Consider the following 22,048-nt stretch of genomic DNA (forward strand, 5'->3'; position numbering starts at 1 on the left):
GATTGTATTAAATGTTCTGGAGAAATCAAAGAACATGATCCTCACAGTGCTACTGGCTTTGTCCAGATGACAGTGGGTTTGTTGAAGCAGGTGTATGATGGCATCTTCAACTCCAACTCCACAGCGATAAGCAAACTGAAGGGGGTCCTGATGGTTTACTGTTTGCTTACTCAGGTGGGCCAACAGGAGTCTCTAAAGGACCTTCATGATGTGAGATGTCAGGGCAACAGGTCTATAGTTATTGAGGACTGATGGGTGAGTTTTCTTTGGTACCGGAACAAGACAGGAGGTCTTCCACAACACCGGAACCTTCTTCTGGGCCAGGCTAAGGTTGAAGAGGTGCTGCAGAATCCCACAGAGCTGCTCTGCACAGGCTTTCAGGACTCTAGGGCTGACATGATCTGGACCTGCAGCCTTATTCCGATTCAGTTTCTCCAGTTGTCTCTTCACCTGACTTCTTGAGACACACAGGTGGAAGGGGAAGCAAAGGAAGCATGCCCCCTTTGTGATGGCCACGCCACAACATTGACTTTGTTGTCCTTAAGCCAAATATAGCCTAATTTGGTGGCATGCTTAAGGTCATTGTCGATTTGGATGACCCTATTTGTGTCCAAGCTTTGACTTCCTGGCTGATGTCTTCCCCACAGTGAGGTTGGTTGTCACAAATGCACAAGATGTATTTGGCGGTGTGTACCTTTTGAACAAATTTATCTTGAGAAATATAAAGTTAAACTATTCTGACACTTTAGGCTTCCATTACACATTGAAATAGTAATGACTGAACATAGTAATATTTTGGAATTTAAATGAATGTAAAAGTGTGACAACCAACTCCGTTCTCCCCACGATTTGATGAGTCTGAGTCAGACTTGCCAAACCAAACAAAGAATGGTTAGCAAGGTTGGGATTTTTTATTTAAAATTATATAAATTGTATATGTAAGAAATTGTGGATCTGTAAGAGTTTCTGCTTCTCTGCTGCAGATTTTTGATTCTGTGTGATGTTTTTGCATGGAAAAGGGGGCTCTAAAGACACTGATGAGCTGCAACCTCCCCCCTTCCTCTCCCTCACTTCTTTCCAAGTTTCTCTCCCCATCGCTGCGGTCCTCGGCAGGTCCGTGTTGCCATGGCAGCACTCACATTGCCGCAGGCTGGCTGGAGCAAGGCGCGCTGGTTGAAAAAGAAGGCAAAGGAAGGAAAGGGAGACAGATCACTGCAGAGGGAGGGGTGGAGGAGGCGAGAATATGTTCTACAATTCATTCCCCTACAGCATCCCCCAACACACTCCAAAAAAAATAAAAATAAAAACAGGGACCATCCCCCATCCACCCCCCCCCCCCCCCCCCCCCCCCCCCCCCCACACACACACACCTCATCATTGGCATCGTCTCAGTCGGGCCGCAGAAAGGCCTCGGTCCTGCTCAGTAGTCCACACACGTTGGATCAAAACTTCAGGCTGCATTTATTATTCATCCTGGTCTTCTTCCACGTCAGACAGCTCTGCAGCCAAACACCAAATCACAAACACACACACTGAGAGGAATGGCAGAGACATAAAGTGCATCAGTCTATTGCCTTTAGATATAGTGTATTACAGTGCAGAATCAGATCCGGCTGGTGGATGGTTACGGGCTGTAGAGCGAAGACACCCATTCACCCAAACACAAATGGACTTTTATGCTCTGTCAAGTTGTGACATAGAAGAAAAATGTCCAGGGTTGCTGTGTTCAAATCCAGCTCTGGTGCTCTACAAGGAAAACCTTAAAATAGAATAGAATAGTCTTTATTGTCATTGTACTGAGGGGGGCACAATGAAATTGAGATACTTTTATAAATCACTACTCACTGAAGAAATTCTTAGTGTATTTAGCAATATTAATGCAACACCCTCAGAAATGACCATTTTGAAAATGACTGTGTCCAGTCCTCACATTTGGTATCTGCCTAAATGCCACATAACAAAAACCAATAAATAGACATTAGACAATAAATGAGACAATAGTCTTCACAGCAGTGGGTCATGGGAGTTTTAAAAGGCGGCCTTCCTAACTTCCTGCTGCAGCCAGCTGTGCTGCATTAGTTTGTATGTTAACATAAACAACTAGAGATTCATTTTAGCTGTTAAAATGTTCTGTAATGCTGCAACATTGGGTCACCACAGGGGGGCGCTGTAGCTTGGTAGCCCCCTTTGTTTCTGTGCTAACGCTAAACCTTTCCTCAGTTTGCTGTCTTCTTAAAGAGAAAAGTCCCACTAGAAATGTCTTTACTGAAGAAGGCAGTTAAATAACTCAATTGTGGTACACACAAGTCATCTTGTTTAGGAAAAAATATTTAGATCACATTCCTGATGAACCACTGTGAACTTGTCAGTCATTTTCTGTTCATAGTCATAGTTTGGGTAAAAAGAAAGCACATCTCTTCATTGTGGGGTTTTACGCATCAGGATATAAGAAAGATAATCTGGTCTTTCTGAAAACACAGCAGATTCTACATTGTCATTATGTACTACCTAAAAATGAAGCTCTAAACTGAAAAATATTTTTTGAAAACGATAACGTGTGTTACCACAATGCGGAGAAGGAAAAACATCGGCAGTGACCCTCAATAAGCAACTGTTGCTCCCCATTACTCTGGAACGGGCTATCAGACAACTTCGATTCAGCAGTGAGAAAAGAATATTCACAACTGAAAAACATTCAAGGCAACTGCCAATCTCCCCAGAAATGAACATCACAGCAACTTCAGCCTGAGATCAGACCGTTCAATGCTCAAAGAAATTACAAAAAGCCCAAGAGCCTCACCTCAAAATCCTTACCCCATGTTGTGCTTGGACCACCAACTATCACACAGGAAACATCAGCTTCTGAAAAACAATAGTGGCAACTGTTGAGAGCAAATCAGGTATGATTTTAGGTTTCAGAAATAATGTTAATCAGTTTATGACTTCTGTGTCTTTCCATTCCTGACAGCTTTCTCATCTTACAACAAAAAACTGGCAATAGAAAATGCCAGGTGTAAAATTAAAATGTATTTTACCTCTGTTCTTTGTCCGTAGGAGTGGATATAACTAAATATGCTTGTTAAACATAATCAGAGGTCATTTTTAGGTCATCCTCTAAATCTCTGAAAGAAGTTACAACTGTACTTAGAATATCACATTTAAAGCGTAAAGGTTATTTTTAATATTCTTTCTTTCTAGATGAAACGACTAAAGGAGCTACATCCATTAACATTTACTTTTCCTTCCCATAGAAACTACTCCTGGATCAGTGCTTCTTTGTTCTCTTTGTGTCTCTGCTCTGTTCTCTCAAACCTCCAGTCGGTCGTGGCAGATGGCCGCTCACACTGAGCCTGGTTCTGGTTCTGCTGGAGGTTTCTTCCTGTTAAAAGGGAGTTTTTCCTCTCCACTGTCGCTACATGCATGCTCAGTATGAGGGATTGCTGCAAAGTCAACACCAGTGACTGTCCACTGTCTCTACATGCTCATCCAGGAGGAGTGAATGCTGCAAGTCACTGACTGGATGCAATCTGCTGGATTTCCTTTGATAGAAAAACTTTATCCAATTTGAATAAATAACTGAATCTGACTGCATTGTTCAATGATTAGGATTAATTGGAATGTATGAACCTGACTGTTGTGAAGTGCCTTGAGACAATGTGTGTTGTGAATTGGTGCTATATAAATAAACTGAATTGAATTGAATATCAACTTATAGATTCTGCGATTTCTTCCTGAAATTGCTAAATCTATTGGCTGAATTTGTAGTTTTAAAGAAGTTTATTAGAGAAGAAAACAGGTGTCTTTGACTGTGATATCTACGTCCAGTTGACACCCACATGTTTTTATGGAGTAAAAAACATTACATATTCGTAGGGAAAGTAGAACGAGTGCAGAGAACTGGCTGTGTACAGCATAAATAAGCAGTTGAAGCCTCCCGAGTGCAGCACAATAAGAAAAACACGTATAAAAAGTCACTGATGTCTGCTAAAAGAAATGCATGAACAGACACCTGAATTCTGGGACTCCATCCGGCTGTTTGTTTCATCTGATGATCTGCTGACAGCAGGCTCTAAATGTGGCAGAAATGAGATATGGATCTGACATATCTTCATGATCACGCAGCTGCACACACACACTCACACACACACAATCCAGCATAGGAATACAGGTTCAGCTACCCTGTACGTCACATATGCTGTCCGAGTTCAATGTGGACCGATGGTTTTGCTACTTAAACAGGTGTCTAAAGATGCTTATAGAAACTGTAATATTAGGAAATTCTAATATCTTTTCTCTTAACTGTGCTTTTATAAGAAACATTTTAGAAAATAAATGATTTTATTGATAAATTGTTCATTTATAATTTTTAAATCAGACTCAAACACTTTGGAGGTTTTGCATCATCCACATTTCACAGCATCCATGGTTAGTCTGTAAAAACACCTAAAATAAATTCATCTTTTTTTACTGTAGCTCAACCTCACACTGAAAACCAACCTATTTTAATAGATATATTAATAGAGAAAGAAAAGAAATAACTGTTTAAATCACCAGACCCATAATAACAAAAAATAATAATACTTATAACAATCACTATGAAACAAATTTTACTGAAGCAAACTAACTTTTTTAAGTTGTCCAAGTCTCTAGGAACAATTAATTAATAGTCCACGAGTTCTTGTTTCCCTGGGGTATGAATATGTGACACAGAGGTAAATTTCACTTGGGCCGCTATTTAAAATTGGAAACAAACACAGTTAAAGTAAGAAATACACGTGTGTTTATTTTTAGGTTGGAGGCAGTATGGTGGGTGGGTGGGTGGGGGGTAAAACATTTCCAAAGCCCACAGTTAGGGAACTGTAGAAGAGAGTGGCACCACGTCTCCATAACAACCATTAGATGCTAGCAAGTTGTTTGGGAGAGTTTTTCTGTCCTACTATCCCAAACATAAACATGTGGAGTTAACTTAATGCTTATGGGATTTTAACTGGAACTCTGTGCTTTGCTCAGATGAGACAGAGCTTATCTGCAACTAACACTCCAGGTGGACCTGGCCGAAAAGCACCTCATTCCCACTGTTAAGTATAGTGGAAGGCCTGTAATGCTGTGGGTCTGTTCCTTTCCCAAAGGATCCCATAGAAAACCTGCGACGTACTGCAGAGAGCAGATCAATGGACCCAGGACTCTGAACAATGTAGAGAGGTTGTTCACACAGGGATGTTTCAAAGATACTTTTCTCTGGATGCTCAAACCTTCTGACGTGTTTCAGGAGGATTTTATACAGTTTTTCATTGTGAGATAATGTGATAGAATATTATGGCCATTGCAGATACAAGACAAATGAATTACTAGCCATGGAGAAGAAAAGTTCCACAAAAAAAACAAAAATTATAAACAATTTGGATAATCTCTGAGGTCGTACCTTTCTGAGAATTAAATAATAATTTTCATGATTAAAGGCATAACATTATGATGTTAGACTAAGAAATTATCTGACATTGTAAAGTAAGAAATTTACAACATTAATAAACCCTTAAATTTATCTGAAAAGAACTCTGAAGTTTGCTCAGATATTTGGGACCAAAAATGCTAGAAGTCCTCTAAGAAATAAATAAAATACATCTGACTTTATAATCAATGTCTGACTTTTTTCATACACATCTCAAACTTCACAATGTCAGAGATGATCTTAATTCACCTCTTAATGTTCTAGGCTAAAACAGGTTGGACAATGAAACTGAAACACCTGTCATTTTAGTGTGGGAGGTTTCATGGTTAAATTGGACCAGCCTGGTAGCCAGTCTTCATTGATTGCACATTGCACCAGTAAGAGCAGAGTGTGAAGGTTCAATTAGCAGGGTAAGAGCACAGTTTTGCTCAAAATATTGAAATGCACACAACATTATGGGTGACATACCAGAGTTCAAAAGAGGACAAATTGTTGGTGCACGTCTTGCTGGTGCATCTGTGACCAAGACAGCAAGTCTTTGTGATGTATTAAGAGCCACGGTATCCAGGGTAATGTCAGCATACCACCAAGAAGGACGAACCACATCCAACAGGATCAACTGTGGACGCAAGAGGAAGCTGTCTGAAAGGGATGTTCTGGTGCTGACCCGGATTGTATCCAAAAAACATAAAACCACGGCTGCTCAAATCACGGCAGAATTAAATGTGCACCTCAACTCTCCTGTTTCCACCAGAACTGTCCGTCGGGAGCTCCACAGGGTCAATATACACGGCCGAGCTGCTATAGTCAAACCTTTGGTCACTCATGCCAATGCCAAACGTCGGTTTCAATGGTGCAAGAAGCGCAAATCTTGGGTTGTGGACAATGTGAAACATGTATTGTTCTCTGATGAGTCCACCTTTACTGTTTTCCCCACATCCGGGAGAGTTACGGTGTGGAGAAGCCCCAAAGATGCATACCACCCAGACTGTTGCATGCCCAGAGTGAAGCATGGGGGTGGATCAGTGATGGTTTGGGCTGCCATATCATGGCATTCCCTTGGCCCAATACTTGTGCTAGATGGGTGCGTCACTGCCAAGGACTACCGTACCATTCTTGAGGACCATGTGCATCCAATGGTTCAAACATTGTATCCTGAAGACGGTGCCGTGTATCAGGATGACAATGCACCAATACACACAGCAAGACTGGTGAAAGATTGGTTTGATGAACATGAAAGTGAAGTTGAACATCTCCCATGGCCTGCACAGTCACCAGATCTAAATATTATTGAGCCACTTTGGGGTGTTTTGGAGGAGCGAGTCAGGAAACGTTTTCCTCCACCAGTATCACGTAGTGACCTGGCCACTATCCTGCAAGAAGAATGGCTTAAAATCCCTCTGACCACTGTGCAGGACTTGTATATGTCATTCCCAAGACGAATTGATGCTGTATTGGCCGCAAAAGGAGGCCCTACACCATACTAATAAATTATCGTGGTCCAAAACCAGGTGTTTCAGTTTCATTGTTCAACCTCTGTATGTTAAACTTCACTTTTATTCCTTGCAATACAAGAATCAGACACTCGGAAAATTCTGCCTCCCTGGTTGCTGTGGTTATTCCAGCTTTTTCTTGGCTACAGGGGGGAGGAGAGAAAGGGCCTGCAGTACCACAATTTACATCAGACAGCTAAGCAGAAATGCAAAGAATTTAAGCCTCAAACAGAAAGTAAGTGAGGCTGTAACATTAAGATCTGTTGGACGTCATTCTGTCGACTGTCAGAGGCAAAATCTGCACAGGTTATTTTGTTCTTTGTAGGAGATACAGGAGGTTAAACACAAGCTTCAGTGAATTAGTTTGTCTCGGTGCTTTCTGCATTCTGAGTCAAAGCAGGTGAAATGCATCCATTCTGATATGTAAAGTCTACCTTTGCAAATAAAACTGTGGGCGAGAAGGTAGTTTAAATTTTTACATTTTCAACAGATTTAAAATGTGAAGGTGTGACATCATCACATGCAAAGCCAAACCCACGTTAAGTATGTTTTTGTTTTTTTGTTTTCAAATTATATCTTAAATTTTCTTTGTTTTGCAATTTTTGCAAATTTTGTAAACACTGAAAAGTATTGCAGTAAAACAATTTACAGACTTCTTTTTTGAAAATTGATTTTTTTCCCAATGCTGTACAAGCAGAGAACTAAAATTCATGACAGAAAAAGAAGAAATAGCAGAAAGGTGAAGAACAGTAAGAGGCTCAAGTTTAATGTGTCGCATTAGCAGAATTAATATCAGTAAATCTAAAATATGTGAGAATATTCAGAGAGTTCCTGGCAGATTTAAAAAGTTTAAATGCACAGAAACCAAATAGAGTTTTGTTGAAGTTAATGTAGCTGCATTTAAAAGTCTGCAAATTGAAATGGTTTCAATCTTTTTTTCTTTTGATCTGATAAAATAAAAAATACAGAACTGAAGGTTGCAGGTATTCATAACCATTTCAGAAAGCATTTTAAACAGGGTGTCAAACTCCAGTCCTCAAGGGCAGGTGTCCTGCAACCTCTGGATGTGTCCAAAGTCCAACGCAACTGAATCAAATGAGTGAATTACCTCCTCATGCAGTCAGGTTCTACAGAGTCCACCTTCTACCATTCAGCACAAGGGTTGGGACACGGTTATAGTTTAGCACCCATTTTTCTTCAAACATCTTCAATTTCTTCAATTAAAAAGAAATCTGACATGTTTTTATTTCTACTTTACCAAATTGTGGAAGAACAGTTAGAGAATGGTTTAAAAAATCGTTGTAATTGGAATAAGATGGCTGACACATACGAAGGATGTAAAAGATATTTAAAAAAAACACAAAAAGTTTTTTTCTTTCATAAGCTATGAGCTCAGACAGTTACACAACATGCAGGGAGACCCTCAAACCTGAATACTGAAGCACAGGGGAAAATAAAATCTCACACATCTTCAGCATACCTGCAAGGATACACAAAACTCTGGCAACATATCTGACTCACAGAGAGACTCTTTATCCACCCTCTGACATTTGTGGCTTTCTGCTTTAGTGGCTAGCAGCTAAACCAACAAAACCCTGCAGGTTTGAGCTGCAAGGTGCACCAATGTCTGGTCAAATGAATGTGCTTCCAAGGCTGGAAGCATAAATGTGGGTCTTTGCAGCATGTGCAGAGGGGGGGTACTACAGATGGCGAGGCTGTGATAGCACCAGAGGTGCCCGAGCTCATTAGGAAGCAGAGCCATACTGCGGTGCAGAGCAAGGAGAGGGGAGCAGAGGGAGGGGGGATGCAGAGCCAAGCCTGAAATTTTTCACCTCAGTGTCATAAAGATCTGATGATTCATCGCCAGCCGCCTCAAAACCTAACACGTCCAAATCCTTCCTTTGTGCATTCAGACTCAGAGAGAAAATTCATCACATCTGTTAAAAGAAATGATGAAAAGGTGAGAGGTTGTTCAGAGGGTGCAGACTGATCCATTTGACCCACAGTCTGGACTCTGGCGCCATCTTCCTGTCGGGGTAGAGATTTCTCTACTGCAGAGGAAACAAAAAGTGAATCATTTTATGTTCTTCTAGGTTAATCCCAGAATGTTGTGCAGATGAGTAAAACTGTGAAAACTGGCCTGCATAGTTTCGGTTTGTGAGGAAAATGATGTCTTTTATTGTTTTGTTCAAAAAGAAAGTTTCATTGCATCAAATGTTAAAAATATGGAAACAAAGTAATCATACCCCCAGTAATTTATTCACATTTCTTGAAATTAGAGCCACAAACTTTAATTGGGAAGTGAGGATTTTTGTAATAGACACAATGTTGTGCGGATTTGAAGTTTTTGTTTTTACCTATAATTTGTGAGTTTTTTTCAAGTGTTTACTCTGATGCCCCTGAATAAACTCCAGTGCAATCAGCTGCCAACAGAAGTCACCTCACTAGTAAATAGAGTCCACCTTTGTGTAATTTAACATCAGCATTAATCCAGCTGCTGTGAGGTTTGTAAGAGAAAATGAGTGAAGAAGCAGCATCATGAAGACCAAGGACCACAGCAGACAGGTCAGGGAGAAAGTTCTGGAGACGTTTAAAGCAGTTGGGTTATGAAACAATACCCAGGCTTTGGAACCATCACAGAGCCCTGTTCAATCCATCATCTGAACATGGAAAGATGATGGACAAACTGCAGACCTGAAGAAAACAGGACAGTCTACAGATCTGGCCTTTATGAAACAGTGGCAAAAAGAAAGCTTTGGTTGAAAGAAGCCCATCAGAATTCCTGTTTGCAGTTTGAAGCAAGTCAATAGGAGGAAACAGCAAACATGTGGACATAGTCCTCAGCATAGCTTTAGAGCTTTAGATCAAAGTACATTTACGTGATGGAAAAATTATGCTCACAGATGCTCTCCATTCAATCTGACTGATCTTCAGCCAGAGAACAAATGGAAGTCTGTAGATGTGCAAAGCTGGTAGAGACACATCCTAAAACTCAAGGGGGCTAAAGACAAATTGCTCCAAATCTTTGTATTTATACTGAGGGTAAATTACACACAGGTGGACTATCAGTGTGAAGAAGGTTGGTTAAGGATTATATTTAGGCGTGTCAGAGAGGACTTTAATCCAAATACATACCACTCTATTTAAAAGTTTTAAACAATTAAACTCATCTCCAAAAGTTCAAAGGTTGCGAATACTTCTGGAATGTATATCTGATTAATAGAGCTCGGTTTTGTGGAAATAAACTCACAGCTTTGGCTGACGTCGCAGCATCAGAAATCATTCTGATCTTTGGAAACGGCTAACATCCCAGCTGTTGTTGGATTTAAGGGCCACAGATAGACTAACAACACAATTTTGGTTCTCATTCCTTCAGGATGAAATCACTCCTCCAAGGAAACTGTTGGTCTGAGCGGCCAACTGTAGGACAAAATAAAGAAACACTTCTTTCCACATATTAAACCTTTATTTAAAAGCTTTTAGAGTTGGTGTCTCCAAATCAGGCCTGAAACCCTCAGCTGAAAAACAAACAGTAAATCTCAGCGTGACACCGTCTCGTTATCATGTCTTCATCAGCTCGACTGCCAAAGCAGTGGCGTTGGTTGTGGAAATGAACACCTCAACACAGAGTGTCTTTAAGCCGTAAAATCCAGCACGAGTTGACAGGAACTGGAACTGTTTTCCATCCTGTCACGTCTTCCTGCATCTCAGGTCACATCACTGACATTTAAATGTGAGGAAAACTGGCCTTAAAGATTCAAAATAGATCAGCTTCATCACTTCAACTCATTTAAGAGTTCATGCTTGCTGAATACATTTGAAACGATGGAGGGAAGTAGAGGTAAATGTCCTAACAATAATTAGTCCTCCTCAGTTTTGCTTTTCTTCTTCTTTTTCTTCTTCTTCCCCGAGCCCGATGCTGCGTCGCTGTACAAAGTGTCCACTGGTTCACATTTCACAAAAACGGGTTCCACCTTCACTCTCACACTGGGCTCCAGTCCCTCCTCCACCTCCTCTCGTTCCCTGTCCTCCTTGCTCTTCCTCTTCTTCTTCTTTTTTATCTTCTCCACCTGTTGATCGCCCTCCTGGAGCTCCGTCATCCCTTCGTCCAGAATTTCATCAGCAGGTTCCCGTTTTACTCTGAGCAACACCTCCATTTGTTCTGACTTTATCCTCTTCTCTTTCTTTTTCTTCTTCTTTCTTTTCCTGCCTTCCTCCTCCTGATTGTTGTCTTCGTCCCCGCAGCCCTCCTCTTCTATGAACCGCTTCACCACTAGCGGCCGGAGGGTTGTGGACGAAGGACCGAACGCAGCTCCGTCTGCCTCATTCTCAGCCACATAGGTAAGAGTGGGGGTCTTACTGCCGAAGGGGTGGAACCGCTGTTTAAGGCCGAGGGGTATGGATGGAGCTGGAGTGGCAGGGATGATGTGAGGGACCTGGTTGGTGCTGCCGTCTCCGTAGCTCTCGCAGATGTTTAGCAGGCCAGAAAATGCAGGAGCAAAGACGAAGCCATCCGATGTCTGACTGTCACTGGTGAGCAGGTGAAGATCTGCGGAGCAGTGGGTGGACGCCAGGACGCTGTAGATCTGCTGGTCAGGTCTGCTCGTGGAAGTGGTAGGAACCTTAAGGGTCTGAAGACCTGTGAGGGGAACCTTAATGCCGCTGAAGCTGGAAGATAAGAGGAAAGGCAAGATCCAGAATCAGTCGTGACTACAGAAAAATCTGTGATCAACATCAGACATTTCCACCAACATCTATGAATAAACTGTTGTTGGATGTGGTCGCATCATAAAAGTGTCTGGATACAGCGCTTTGCAAACGTTTTGTGGAACTCAAATGTCAGTTGCAAAGAGGAAGGAATATTGAATTGTTTTACAGATAAAAATCTTGTCCACAAAGTGCGCAGCACTGAGGACAACTAAACAGACTGTGCAAAGACCCTTCTCTCTAGAAGATGTCATAGAGGAACACTAAGTGCTGTCCTGTCTAACAGCAATGGTACCAATGGTGTGACACCGAGTCCAGGAACTCATGTTGGATTAAATACCTATTTTTTTGTAGGAATATAATACTGTGATTGGAAAATAAATGTGGGGGACACTTTGTGTAATCAGCTGCTGGGTGAGGTGGACATTAGAGATCGAACCATTAATAGCTCATAAATTTGAAATGAAATCGACACTTTCCTAATGAAGAAGAGACAACTCCTGTCCTGCTTCATCTGGGGTTTATTTTAATAATGTCTTCATAAAAATAGAATTAAGGGATTTAAAGGAAGTTTAACGTTACAGTCTACTAAAAAACAGCAACGCAAAGATAAAACTGCAAGGAAAAAACTAGTTTCACACGAAGTTCTTAGAAAAGTTGGAATGCATGTGATAAACAGATGCAAAGAGCACGGGCTGTACCTACCACTGGGGATCGAAGCTGGCAGGAGCTTTAATGAGCCACAACTCGTTCTCATTGCTCCTCAGATTCTCTGCCAAGGTGCTGCTGCAGGGGACATGGCAAAAAGACACAAAGTCCTCAGGACACTCAAACCTTGTGGTCTTCTTCTCTGCAGAACAAACAAGCAAATCATCAATAAATAAAAGTTTAAAAGTTGAGGAGCCATTGGCTCAACACCATCCAAAACATTTCCACATTCTTTCACATTACAACTACAAACTGCTACGTTTTTTATTGGGATTGTGTTTAACAGACCAACTCAAGCAAAATGCAAGTCCATACTTTGTGGAACCACATTTGGCTCCATTTACAGCTGCCAGTCTTTATCTCTACCAGCTTTGCACAACTAGACGCTGAAATCTGGATCCTTTCTTCTTTGCATCATATCTCAAGCTGAGTCAAAATTGGATGAATAACCTCTGGGGACATACATACATTTTGAGAACCTGCCACTGATTATCAAATGGGTTTAGGTCTAGGACTTTGACTGGACCATTCTAACACACAAATATGGTTTGAATTAAATGATCCAGTTGTAACTCTGTATGTTTAGGACCATTGTTCTGCTGGAAGGTGAACCTCCAACCCAGTCTCAAGTCTTATGCAGCCTCTAGCTTTGCTTCCAGGATTGTCCAGTATTTAGCTCCAACCATCTTCCCATCAACTCTGACCAGCTTCCCTTCGCCCCATAAAGAAAAGCATCCCCACGGCATGGGGCCGCCACCACCATGTTTCAAAGTGGGAAGGATGTTTCCAGGATTATGTGCAGGGTTAGTATTCGGACATAGCAATTTGCGTATGGATCAAAAGTTCAGTTAAGGTGTCATTTAACCAGACGACCTTCTTCCACGTCTACTGTGTCCCCAACATACATTGTGACAAAATGCACAGAGACTTCGTATGGCTTTGTTTCAACAGTTGCTTTTTCCTTACCACAGAGTTACTGTCGGCTTCTTGGCTTCTTCTCTGATTAATGCTCTTTTTGGCCGCCCTGTGAGTGTAAATGGAAGATCATGTCTTGGTTGCCGTCACGGAAAGGATATTGTACTGGATTCTTTTAGGTGTATCAAATCAAAAGGCACTATATACAAATGTACGTCATACTTTATTTGTAAAAACCATCATTACTACTTTGAGTTGATGGATCGCATAAAATCCCCAAATAATACACTGAAGTCTGTAGTTTTAATGTGACCTGAAAGAGTATAATACCCACCCATATGCAGGTATAATGCTCCATCAAGGAATACATACAGAGTTTTCTGTTACTTTTTATAATGCAAAATTCATTGATTTAACTATACTAAAATGAAATTAAATTATGGAAACAAACTGCCGAAATACAACAACTTCAAACTTTGGGATTGGCCCAGAATTATGTAATCGGTGACTCCTCTTTTAGATGTTTACCAACGTCTCACTTCCAGACTTTAATTGTGGACTAGAATCAGATCAAACAGCCGAGCCTCTGGGAAATCAATGATCTTTCGTTCGTTTATTACATTTTCGAACGCATAACCGAAACACTAAATCTCAAATGAGCTCTAATTCATATTCATACGTGTAAAAACGTCGGTAATTCGCTTTTTTTTTTTTTTTGTTCTGATATATAACATTAAAACCATCAGTTATTTTTGTTCAAATGACATCGGAAACTTACCGGTTCGGTTCTGCTGTGCCGTTGTTTCCGTGGCAACATCATTCGCTTCATCCTCGCTCGATAACGACGAAACGTCTTTTGGCATGTTTTATGCTTTAAAATAAACTGCTAACAACGTAACGTGGAGTGTTTTAGCTCGGCACGCATGGCTCTGAGGTGGAAATGCACATGTGTTGATACAAAGTGAACCCAGACCTTCAAGAACTACTTCCGTGTCAAGGCGGACTGTAGTTCCACTTCTAGGTTTGATGGAAATGTTTGTGCTGGTCGCACCGGGGGGAAAAAACTCCAACGCCCACAACCCCCCTCGAACGATTACGTAACCTACCAGCGTCGTTCGAGGAAAAACAGTTGACAGGAGCGAGAAGTAGGCCGAACTGGATAAACACAGCAAATATAAGAAAAAGAGCGAAAACGACTGTAATATTTGACATAATTTTTTATGTTTATAATGCGTAATGTTGTTCTAAAGTTGTGTTGAGTCTGTTAAGGCGGAGAGTTAGTAGAAAAGAGAGGGCGTACACCTGTCAAACCGAAATAGGTTAACGAAGCTAACCTGTGTTAGCACGTTAGCGTGCTAGCTGGCTGTTTGAATCCGAACAGGTGTGCCAGGTGGCCCGCCAGCCAGACATGTCCTCCCCTTCTTCGTCGTCCAGGCGCCAGTGGTGCTACTTGTGTGACCTGCCGAAGATGCCGTGGACCGTGGTGTGGGACTTCAGCGAGGTGGTCTGTCGCGGTTGCGTTAACTACGAAGGGGCTAATCAGATCGAGTTCCTAATAGCAAGCGCCCGCCAACTTAAACGGAGTCACGGCATGCAGGACGGTAACGTGAGGTCGCCCGGCCCCTCACCCAACAAACACGGCTCGTTAGCGAGAGCAGAGCCCGGACCAGACGGTGGAAGGCAGCATACGGAGCGCTTTGACCGGGCAGGACGGGGAGAAGGCGGCGGAACGGCGATACGTGTTCCGCCCAACGGGCTGCACCGCGACGGGCAGCCGCATCAAGAGGTGAACCGTCAGAGCCCCAGCAGCAACCGAAGACACATGATCGGAGCTGCCATCGCTCCCAATCTGGTGACTCAAAGTATTGCGGGAATCCCCCCTGGGCTGCTTACGGGCATGCCAGCGGGTCTGACCGCCAGGACCGCACCGATGAGCGGTCCTATGATCTTCCCTGGGCCGGTGTTGGCTGAGATGAGTCGCAGACAGCTGGGGATCGGGTTGGGAATCTCACCCTTCATCACTCCAGAGCTGGAGCGGGAGCTCAGTTCCTCCCAGAGCCAGCCCAAGTCCCAGACTCAGTCCCAGTCTGGCACCGGCGGCAGCAAGAGTACAAGCATATCTTCTTCATCTTTTTCCATGGCTGGAGGCGTGAGCCAGACTAGTCCCAAGCCGGCCTCATCTCCAGCCAGACAGCAACGCCCCCCAACAGTAAGGTCTGGAGCTGAGCCTCTTGGATCCAGCAGCTCAGCCGAGGCAGCCACCACTGCTGCTGCGTTACCCAATAATGGTGCCTCTGAGCTGGGATCAGCATCTGCCACCAACACCCATCCAACTGGAAGCAGTCTGTCCTGCACTTTGTGCCATGAGCGACTTGAAGACACACACTTTGTCCAGTGTCCATCAGTCCCAGGGCATAGGTTTGTGTTTTTACTATATTTATTACTACAGATGCATTGCAATATGTAAACTGGGTTAAAGCATTTGGTGAACAATGCTTTCTTGTTACTACTATAGATTCCATCAGTTAATCAGCAAGTTATCAGATTCATATTTTAAAAGCATCAAAACTAACAACTACCATGTTTTTGTTTTTTTAAGCACATCTGCCAACAGTCTGTATTTTGAAGCGCTGTTTTGAGTTGAACAAGAACCTGTTAAATGATTGAGGACCGTTGCTTTGATGCATGAATGAGGATAATCTTGTAATGTCTCCATTTTATGTTGGATTCAAAACCAACTACCTCTCTTAAAGAACCAGCAGAACATGGTTTCTTTTTTTATGTGTTGTACTGTAGACCTGATCAGCAGACCAGATTTCAAAGAAAACCCTTTTGTCTGTGAAAGGCTTTTAACAAAGAAACTTTACTTACTAATTATTTAAACCAGTTGCTTTTTCACGACTGTTTCTGCTCTCTTTCAAACACAGGTTCTGCTTCCCGTGCACCAGAGTGTACATTCAAAGCCGACGGGGAGATGGGGAGGTGTACTGCCCCAGCGGAGAGCGCTGCCCGCTGGACAACTCGCCCAACAGCCCTCCATGGGCCTTCATGCAGGGAGAGGTCTCCACTATCCTCGGCACTGGTTCAGCACCAGCAGGATCTGCATCAGCAGCTGCATCTGGACCAAGTACAGGGTCGGGAGCTGCTCCAGCATCTGGATCAGGGAATGGAGCTGCAGGAGCAGCTGGCAGTGGAGGAGGAGGCGGAGACGTCACTGTTAAAAAAGAGAGAGAGACGTGATGGCGCTTCTGATGGTGACAAGGACCGAAGACAGCAGCAGGCAGGTTATGATTTCACACGTGAAACCTGTGCAGAACAAAGCATTTAGGTTACAGACTCCTCTATGGCGGCAGTTCCAGTTCTTGGAATACTTGCATGTGTATTATAAAGCATTTGTTAAAATTTTAAGATTTTGGTTTTTTCTGGAACAATTTTTTCCTTAATTTTGTCCTGATTCCTCAACTGTTAAAATTGAGTTTTTGAGCAGAAACTCAATGAAGTAAAATTCTATCCTACTTCTCGGTGCTCGGAGTGTTTTTATGTCATATTTATGTGTTTCGTCTTTGTTTCTACAGAATTGGATTCAGTACAATAAGGGATGTCTACACTGGACTGCCGAGGGACCCAGAAGAGAAACACAAAAACAGAAATCCTCCACGACACAGGTTCTGACTCCTCTAACTCGGAGTTCAGAAGCTGCTCTGCTTTTTTCCCATCAAAATCAGTTTTCTCAGTTAACAAAGAGTAAATGTTTTGGTTGTCCTCATTTAAAATGAATTTAAATTTAACCTTCCTTACAATTCCTAATCCAGGAAAAATTAGACTCAGTTTGGTGAACAGCTGAGATTTTGGTGAAACAATTTTCCTGAAGAGAAGTGTGACGGATCCTGTAAGACGAGCTGATGCGTCAGACGTCATCGTCTAAACATTGAGTGTTTGAGTTGGAACTCTGACTGATGATGCCCATGTTAGTAACTAGCTTCTGTTGGCAGACTGATTTAGCTTAAAGCAACACCCTCAATGATTCAAAGATGCTAAACATCAACCTAGAACATGTCTCCATAGCCTCGTGTGTAATGATCCAAGTGCTTGGCGTTGTTTCTGTTTCATAAAGTCAAGTAAAAACAGATAACTCGCTTTGGCTCAGCGTGGTCCAGTTAACATACTGGGATCACACCAACAGCACCTGTCCACATGCTGACATTCTAATTTATAGGTTCTCTGTGGCTAATAATAGGTTATTTCATGAACGTTTAAGAACCGTGTTCAGAAAAACATCTTTGCCTTCTAACCCGGCCGTCCTTTCATCCCAGCTACACGCACACATGTCCATTATTTCTCTGGATATCTTGTGAAACTTTCCCCATATCCCCTAGAAACAAAAGGGACAAGTTAAAGTTTAAAAAGGACTCGATAGAAACAAAACGACAGTAACATTAATTGTACATTATAGTGTTGTGCAACTGTAAGTGAATAAAGAATGAATTTCACAGCAACATGGTAGAAGACAGGGAAGAAAAATGGATGATGTGTAACTTTGGTGTTACATTATTCTGAGTCTGAAAACAGCTTTGTCACATTTTAATAAGCGATTAAGGTCTAAACATTAAAAATGTGAAAGCATCCTTCATTTAGTGCGTTGAAGGTGCAGAACCACAACAGTTTCTCTCTGAATCATCACAGAGCTGAATGAAAATGTAATGTTTGTGTCGGAGAGACCACAAACACCCTCCTCTTTCTGACCCCGCACCCCTGCCATGCTTGGTTTAAACAAAGCAAGTAGAGGAAAGCTTGGAGATATTTTATGGCTCTCAGAGTATAAAGAAGTTACACTCTCCTAAAAAACCACACGGGCTCTGATTTATCTTCAACATTAATTAAACCTACGTCTCCCTGCCTGATTTGGAAACGATGGGAGCCTTTTGGAAATTGGAGAATAAGATCCTGGATTCAGGGAATCCACACAGAGACCAGCACAAACAACGCTAAGATAGTAAGCACTGTTTTATACTGACTGCTCTCATGCACACTATGGGACGCTACTTCTGCTCCAGATACAGATAAGTAATGATTGTTGACTAAAAAGGCCAACAAGAAACCTTTGAAACATTCGTAATTCAAGTTTTAAAGAGATGTTTGAGTCGTCTAAAATCAGTACTGAAAGGTTAGAGCTTTACAAAACATCATCTCTATGCATTCATATTTGGCATCAGAAGGGTCAGACCTGACTGCAGTAAAGATTAAAGCTCTCTTGTTTTGGGTGGAGGGCAGTATTCTCTGCCAGGTCCACTTCTAGTTTGGCGTCACATTTTGACAAAGTTTCAAATCCAGCCAAAAGAAATCTGACTTTAAACGCAAACTGACGATATGGGCAGATAAGCAGTCGCAACATTTCTCTTCTTCTCTCTGTTTTCTTCATGCCTGCTTTTCATGAATCTGTGACTCGGAGACAGGAGGATGTTAACGGTGTTGACTCGACCCGTCAACCAGCCGCAGACTCCCGGTTTCCAGCCCAGCCTACGCTTTACCCCGAATGTATATTTTCAAAGATATCTATTGTTAGGCCTAGGACTATATTTTATACTAGAATGTTAAATGTTATATACTGTAAGGATCTGTTATGGTATGTATGTGCAATCCCTTAGTCTTATAAGCAGCAGTTTGAAATATGTTATGGAATATAATTGCATATCTTTAGAAAAAACTTTTAAAGGGAGAATCCACCTAAAAAAAAAAAAAGTTTTAAATATTTTGGTCCCACGTATGATGATTTTATTTGTACACTTCTCTGATTTTATTTGATTAATGGACATTTGATGAAACTAAAGTGGGTCGGCCAGCGTCAGCCGAGGGTTATTCTGAGTTTGTGTTTTGGGTCGATTCTCTCTTCTTGTGCAGTATGTACCCGTCAGTGCAGATGCACACACAAACCAAAGGTCATTTTTAGCCCAACTTGATGTTTCTGGATGTAAATGTTTAGTGAAAAAATATATTTCATTTTTTATTGAGCAGGATTGAAACAGCTGCTTTTCTTTATCGGCCCCTATCGGTTTAAAAGCCCGTGTTCTGTTCTATGATGGGATGGAATAACTGATGGTGTCCAGCGTGTAATATCCCATAGATTGGCTCTGTTTTAGAGGAATGTCTTTGAAGATTTTGATATCAAGTACATTATGCACTGATACGTGATGCAATCCCTCGGTAAGTGCCTTCTTAAAAACGTTCACCATCTGTTTGCGACTGGGAACCTCAGGGGAAGTCGGAGGGCAACACGCTCTTTCTCATGTTAGCGATAACCCGAATCAGTTCCCCTCGATCGCCATCAGACGGCTTTTCCTTTTACCTGAAGCCTTTCTGAAGTCACCTGGCGTTGTTTTATCTGCATCCCCTTCAGTTTGAGTCTCTTTTTATCCATGTGCTTGTTTTTGTAGAGCTTTTGGTTTTACTGCAGCTTCATGTACAAAATAGAAACCATCAATAAACGGGATGGAAACATGTATGTTGGTGTGTCTTTACTATTAGCATTTAGACATGTAAAAGCTTAACAGAGAACATCCTTTTTAATACTACGGCCTTGGCTGTAAATATTTAATCAAAATTAGGTTTTTTCCAAGTTCTGCAATTGTTTAAATCTATGCCTTTAAGTGTAGAAAATCACATTCCATACTGTCATTTATTAAAGAAAAGCTTAATCCACGTTTGTTCTACCTCCGGATTTAAGAGGGAAAGGAGCAGGAAGATGCTGCTGCTGATGATCAGACTTGATTAGCTGATCATCACCAGTGGGACCACCTCTATGAGGCTGGAGCATTAAGCGTTAATGCCAAGAACGAAAGACATCAGCAACTGTTGCTGCTAATCAATCTGGGAAGAGGAATATGATCATTTCCCCACAATTTACTGTCGAGGCAAGTTTTATTTAAATATATAGCACATTTTAGTAGCAAGACAATTCAAAGTGCTGTACATGAAAAAATAAAAACATAATAGGAAAAGTACTTTACAGTGGCGACCTGTCCAGGGTGAACCCCGCCTCTCGCCCATAGACTGCTGGAGATCGGCACCAGCTCCCCCGCGACCCACTATGGTATAAGCGGTAGAAAATGACTGACTGACTTTACAGTGGCATGAAGATAATTAAAGAGAATAAAAAATAATTAAAAAGATGATAGAAGATAAAATAAACATTTTATGATAAAATGATAAGAAAATGAAAGTTGGGACTGAAAACTAATCATGTTTAGATAGCACAAAGGCCACTATAAACAAGTTTTTAATCTTGATTGAATCTTGAACTGTCCATCATTCTGCACAGAGAAAGATTATTAAAAAGTGAAAAACATGTAAGACAACCGCCGGTCTTCTCAGGAGTGGAAAAACAACCCAAGAGCTCCATCTTCAACTCTAGAGGCCTCATTCAGTATGTCAAATGTTGAAGTTCAACTAAAAACTGAGCAAGTACAGGTTGTTTGAAAGGCTTGAAGGAGAAAGCCTGTGCTCTCCTAAAGGAGTCTGGCTGATGGCTGAGGTTTGGGAAGCTGCTTCTGAATGACTTCTGGAGCAATGTCCCTTGGAAGGATAAGACCCAAGTAGTAGAGAGACAAATACAGCTTTTCAGCACAGACGTGAAGACCGATGGTGGAAGGATGATGGTTTGGGCTTGTTTTGCAGGAACAGGACTCGGGCATCATGACCACAAACTACTCTCTTTTTTTCTAAAGCTAAGCTTGAACCAAACTGGGTCATCAACCAGATAATGACCCCAAACACAGCAGCAGGTCTACAACAGAATGTCTGAAAACATACAGAATCACGGTGTAATGGTCCAGTCAAAGTCCAGGCCTCAACCTGATTGAAAAAGAAAGTCTGCAAACCTCAATAAGCTGAATTCACGCTGTTTTAAAAACAAGTGGCACTTAATGTTCTCACTGTAGGAAACACTTTGAAGAGGTTCAGTCAACCTAATCGTGTTAAATCTATCTTTAATTCATCTTAAAGAAGGTAACCAACAACTTCTAGTTCAACTACATTTTTTTAGTTGGCAGCATTGTTTTAAATTCCCTCAATGTCTGTCTCCAAGTCTCTAAAACAGAAAAAAGGATATTGTTAAGTTTCCTAAAACCTTTGTTCAAAATATTGTGCACGTTTAAATCAACGTGACGAGTATCAAGCATCTCGTTTGGAATGAGTTGCAGGTTAAAGATCTACTGGATCTGACAGTCTCTCCCCAGCAGTAGAAAATATTCATCAGGTGAAGGGAATTTCTTGCTTCACAGACCAGACATTATTGTGTATAATATAACTGAAGGTGTTGAGAAAATGTACCTTTATTCATCAAGTGCCTCAAATACCTAAAGAGTGCCTCACCTACTCTTTTTACCTGTTGAACTTTGTCACAGTCCACCCACATATGGACCAGTAACTACAAGTGCATAGCTGTGAAGTGAAAGGAAAATTATCTGGGAGTTTTGAATATTTTTGCAGCTAAAACGTCTGCCTCTCTTCTCTAACACAGGGATGCATCCAAAAGTTGCAGGATAGTAGATTTGAAGGACAGGACTTGGGCACCCCTGCTGTAGGATCATCATCTCCAACATGTCAAATCCTTATAGTAGCTAAGACCTCCAAACTACACTCCTTAAAATCCTTTAGTTCGAGGTTAGATTATCCTTCGCTCAGACTGATTAGCTGAGTCTTTAGTAACTTTCAGTCCGTGGTGTAAAGTCATTGAAAATATTCTCAGATTTTGGTGGATTTGGTTTGCAGAATAAAAAAG

The 22,048-nt window shown here is 41.7% G+C and overlaps 2 protein-coding genes across 3 annotated transcripts; one reads left to right on the plus strand and one right to left on the minus strand.

The window, feature by feature from the left end:
• Positions 1 to 10,389: 10,389 nt before the first annotated feature.
• polr1g (RNA polymerase I subunit G) lies at positions 10,390 to 14,189 on the minus strand. Its single transcript, XM_047391514.1, has 3 exons — positions 14,051 to 14,189; positions 12,355 to 12,499; positions 10,390 to 11,610 (listed from the first exon to the last, which is right to left on the minus strand). Exons 1-3 carry the CDS (start codon positions 14,133 to 14,135, stop codon positions 10,803 to 10,805), a joined length of 1,038 nt encoding a protein of 345 aa, XP_047247470.1. The 5' UTR covers positions 14,136 to 14,189; the 3' UTR covers positions 10,390 to 10,802.
• Positions 14,190 to 14,680: 491 nt separating this feature from the next.
• irf2bp1 (interferon regulatory factor 2 binding protein 1) lies at positions 14,681 to 19,769 on the plus strand. Of its 2 annotated transcripts, none has more exons than XM_047391513.1 (3): positions 14,681 to 15,690; positions 16,200 to 16,556; positions 16,848 to 19,769. In XM_047391513.1, the coding sequence occupies exons 1-2, from the start codon at positions 14,681 to 14,683 to the stop codon at positions 16,510 to 16,512; spliced, it is 1,323 nt and encodes a 440-aa protein (XP_047247469.1). In that variant the 3' UTR covers positions 16,513 to 16,556; positions 16,848 to 19,769. The 2 variants fall into 2 exon arrangements, with proteins under 2 accessions (XP_047247469.1, XP_047247468.1); XM_047391512.1 differs by having other exon boundaries at positions 16,200 to 16,552.
• Positions 19,770 to 22,048: the final 2,279 nt, after the last annotated feature.

Source organism: Girardinichthys multiradiatus, chromosome 18 (genome assembly GCF_021462225.1).
Source record: "Girardinichthys multiradiatus isolate DD_20200921_A chromosome 18, DD_fGirMul_XY1, whole genome shotgun sequence".
Classification (NCBI taxonomy): Eukaryota; Metazoa; Chordata; class Actinopteri; order Cyprinodontiformes; family Goodeidae; genus Girardinichthys; species Girardinichthys multiradiatus.

What these genes read in the sequence shown, in the direction of transcription:
- polr1g (XM_047391514.1), bottom strand. Translation starts at nt 14,135, where the DNA reads ATGCCAAAAGACGTTTCGTCGTTATCGAGCGAGGATGAAGCGAATGAT. An exon ending in GGCACAGCAGAACCGAACCG is followed by an intron (nt 12,500 to 14,050) that starts GTAAGTTTCCGA and finishes TTTGTTCTGCAG; the next exon opens with AGAAGAAGACCACAAGGTTT. An exon ending in GCCAGCTTCGATCCCCAGTG is followed by an intron (nt 11,611 to 12,354) that starts GTAGGTACAGCC and finishes CTTATCTTCCAG; the next exon opens with CTTCAGCGGCATTAAGGTTC.
- irf2bp1 (XM_047391513.1), top strand. Translation starts at nt 14,681, where the DNA reads ATGTCCTCCCCTTCTTCGTCGTCCAGGCGCCAGTGGTGCTACTTGTGT. An exon ending in CCATCAGTCCCAGGGCATAG is followed by an intron (nt 15,691 to 16,199) that starts GTTTGTGTTTTT and finishes TTTCAAACACAG; the next exon opens with GTTCTGCTTCCCGTGCACCA.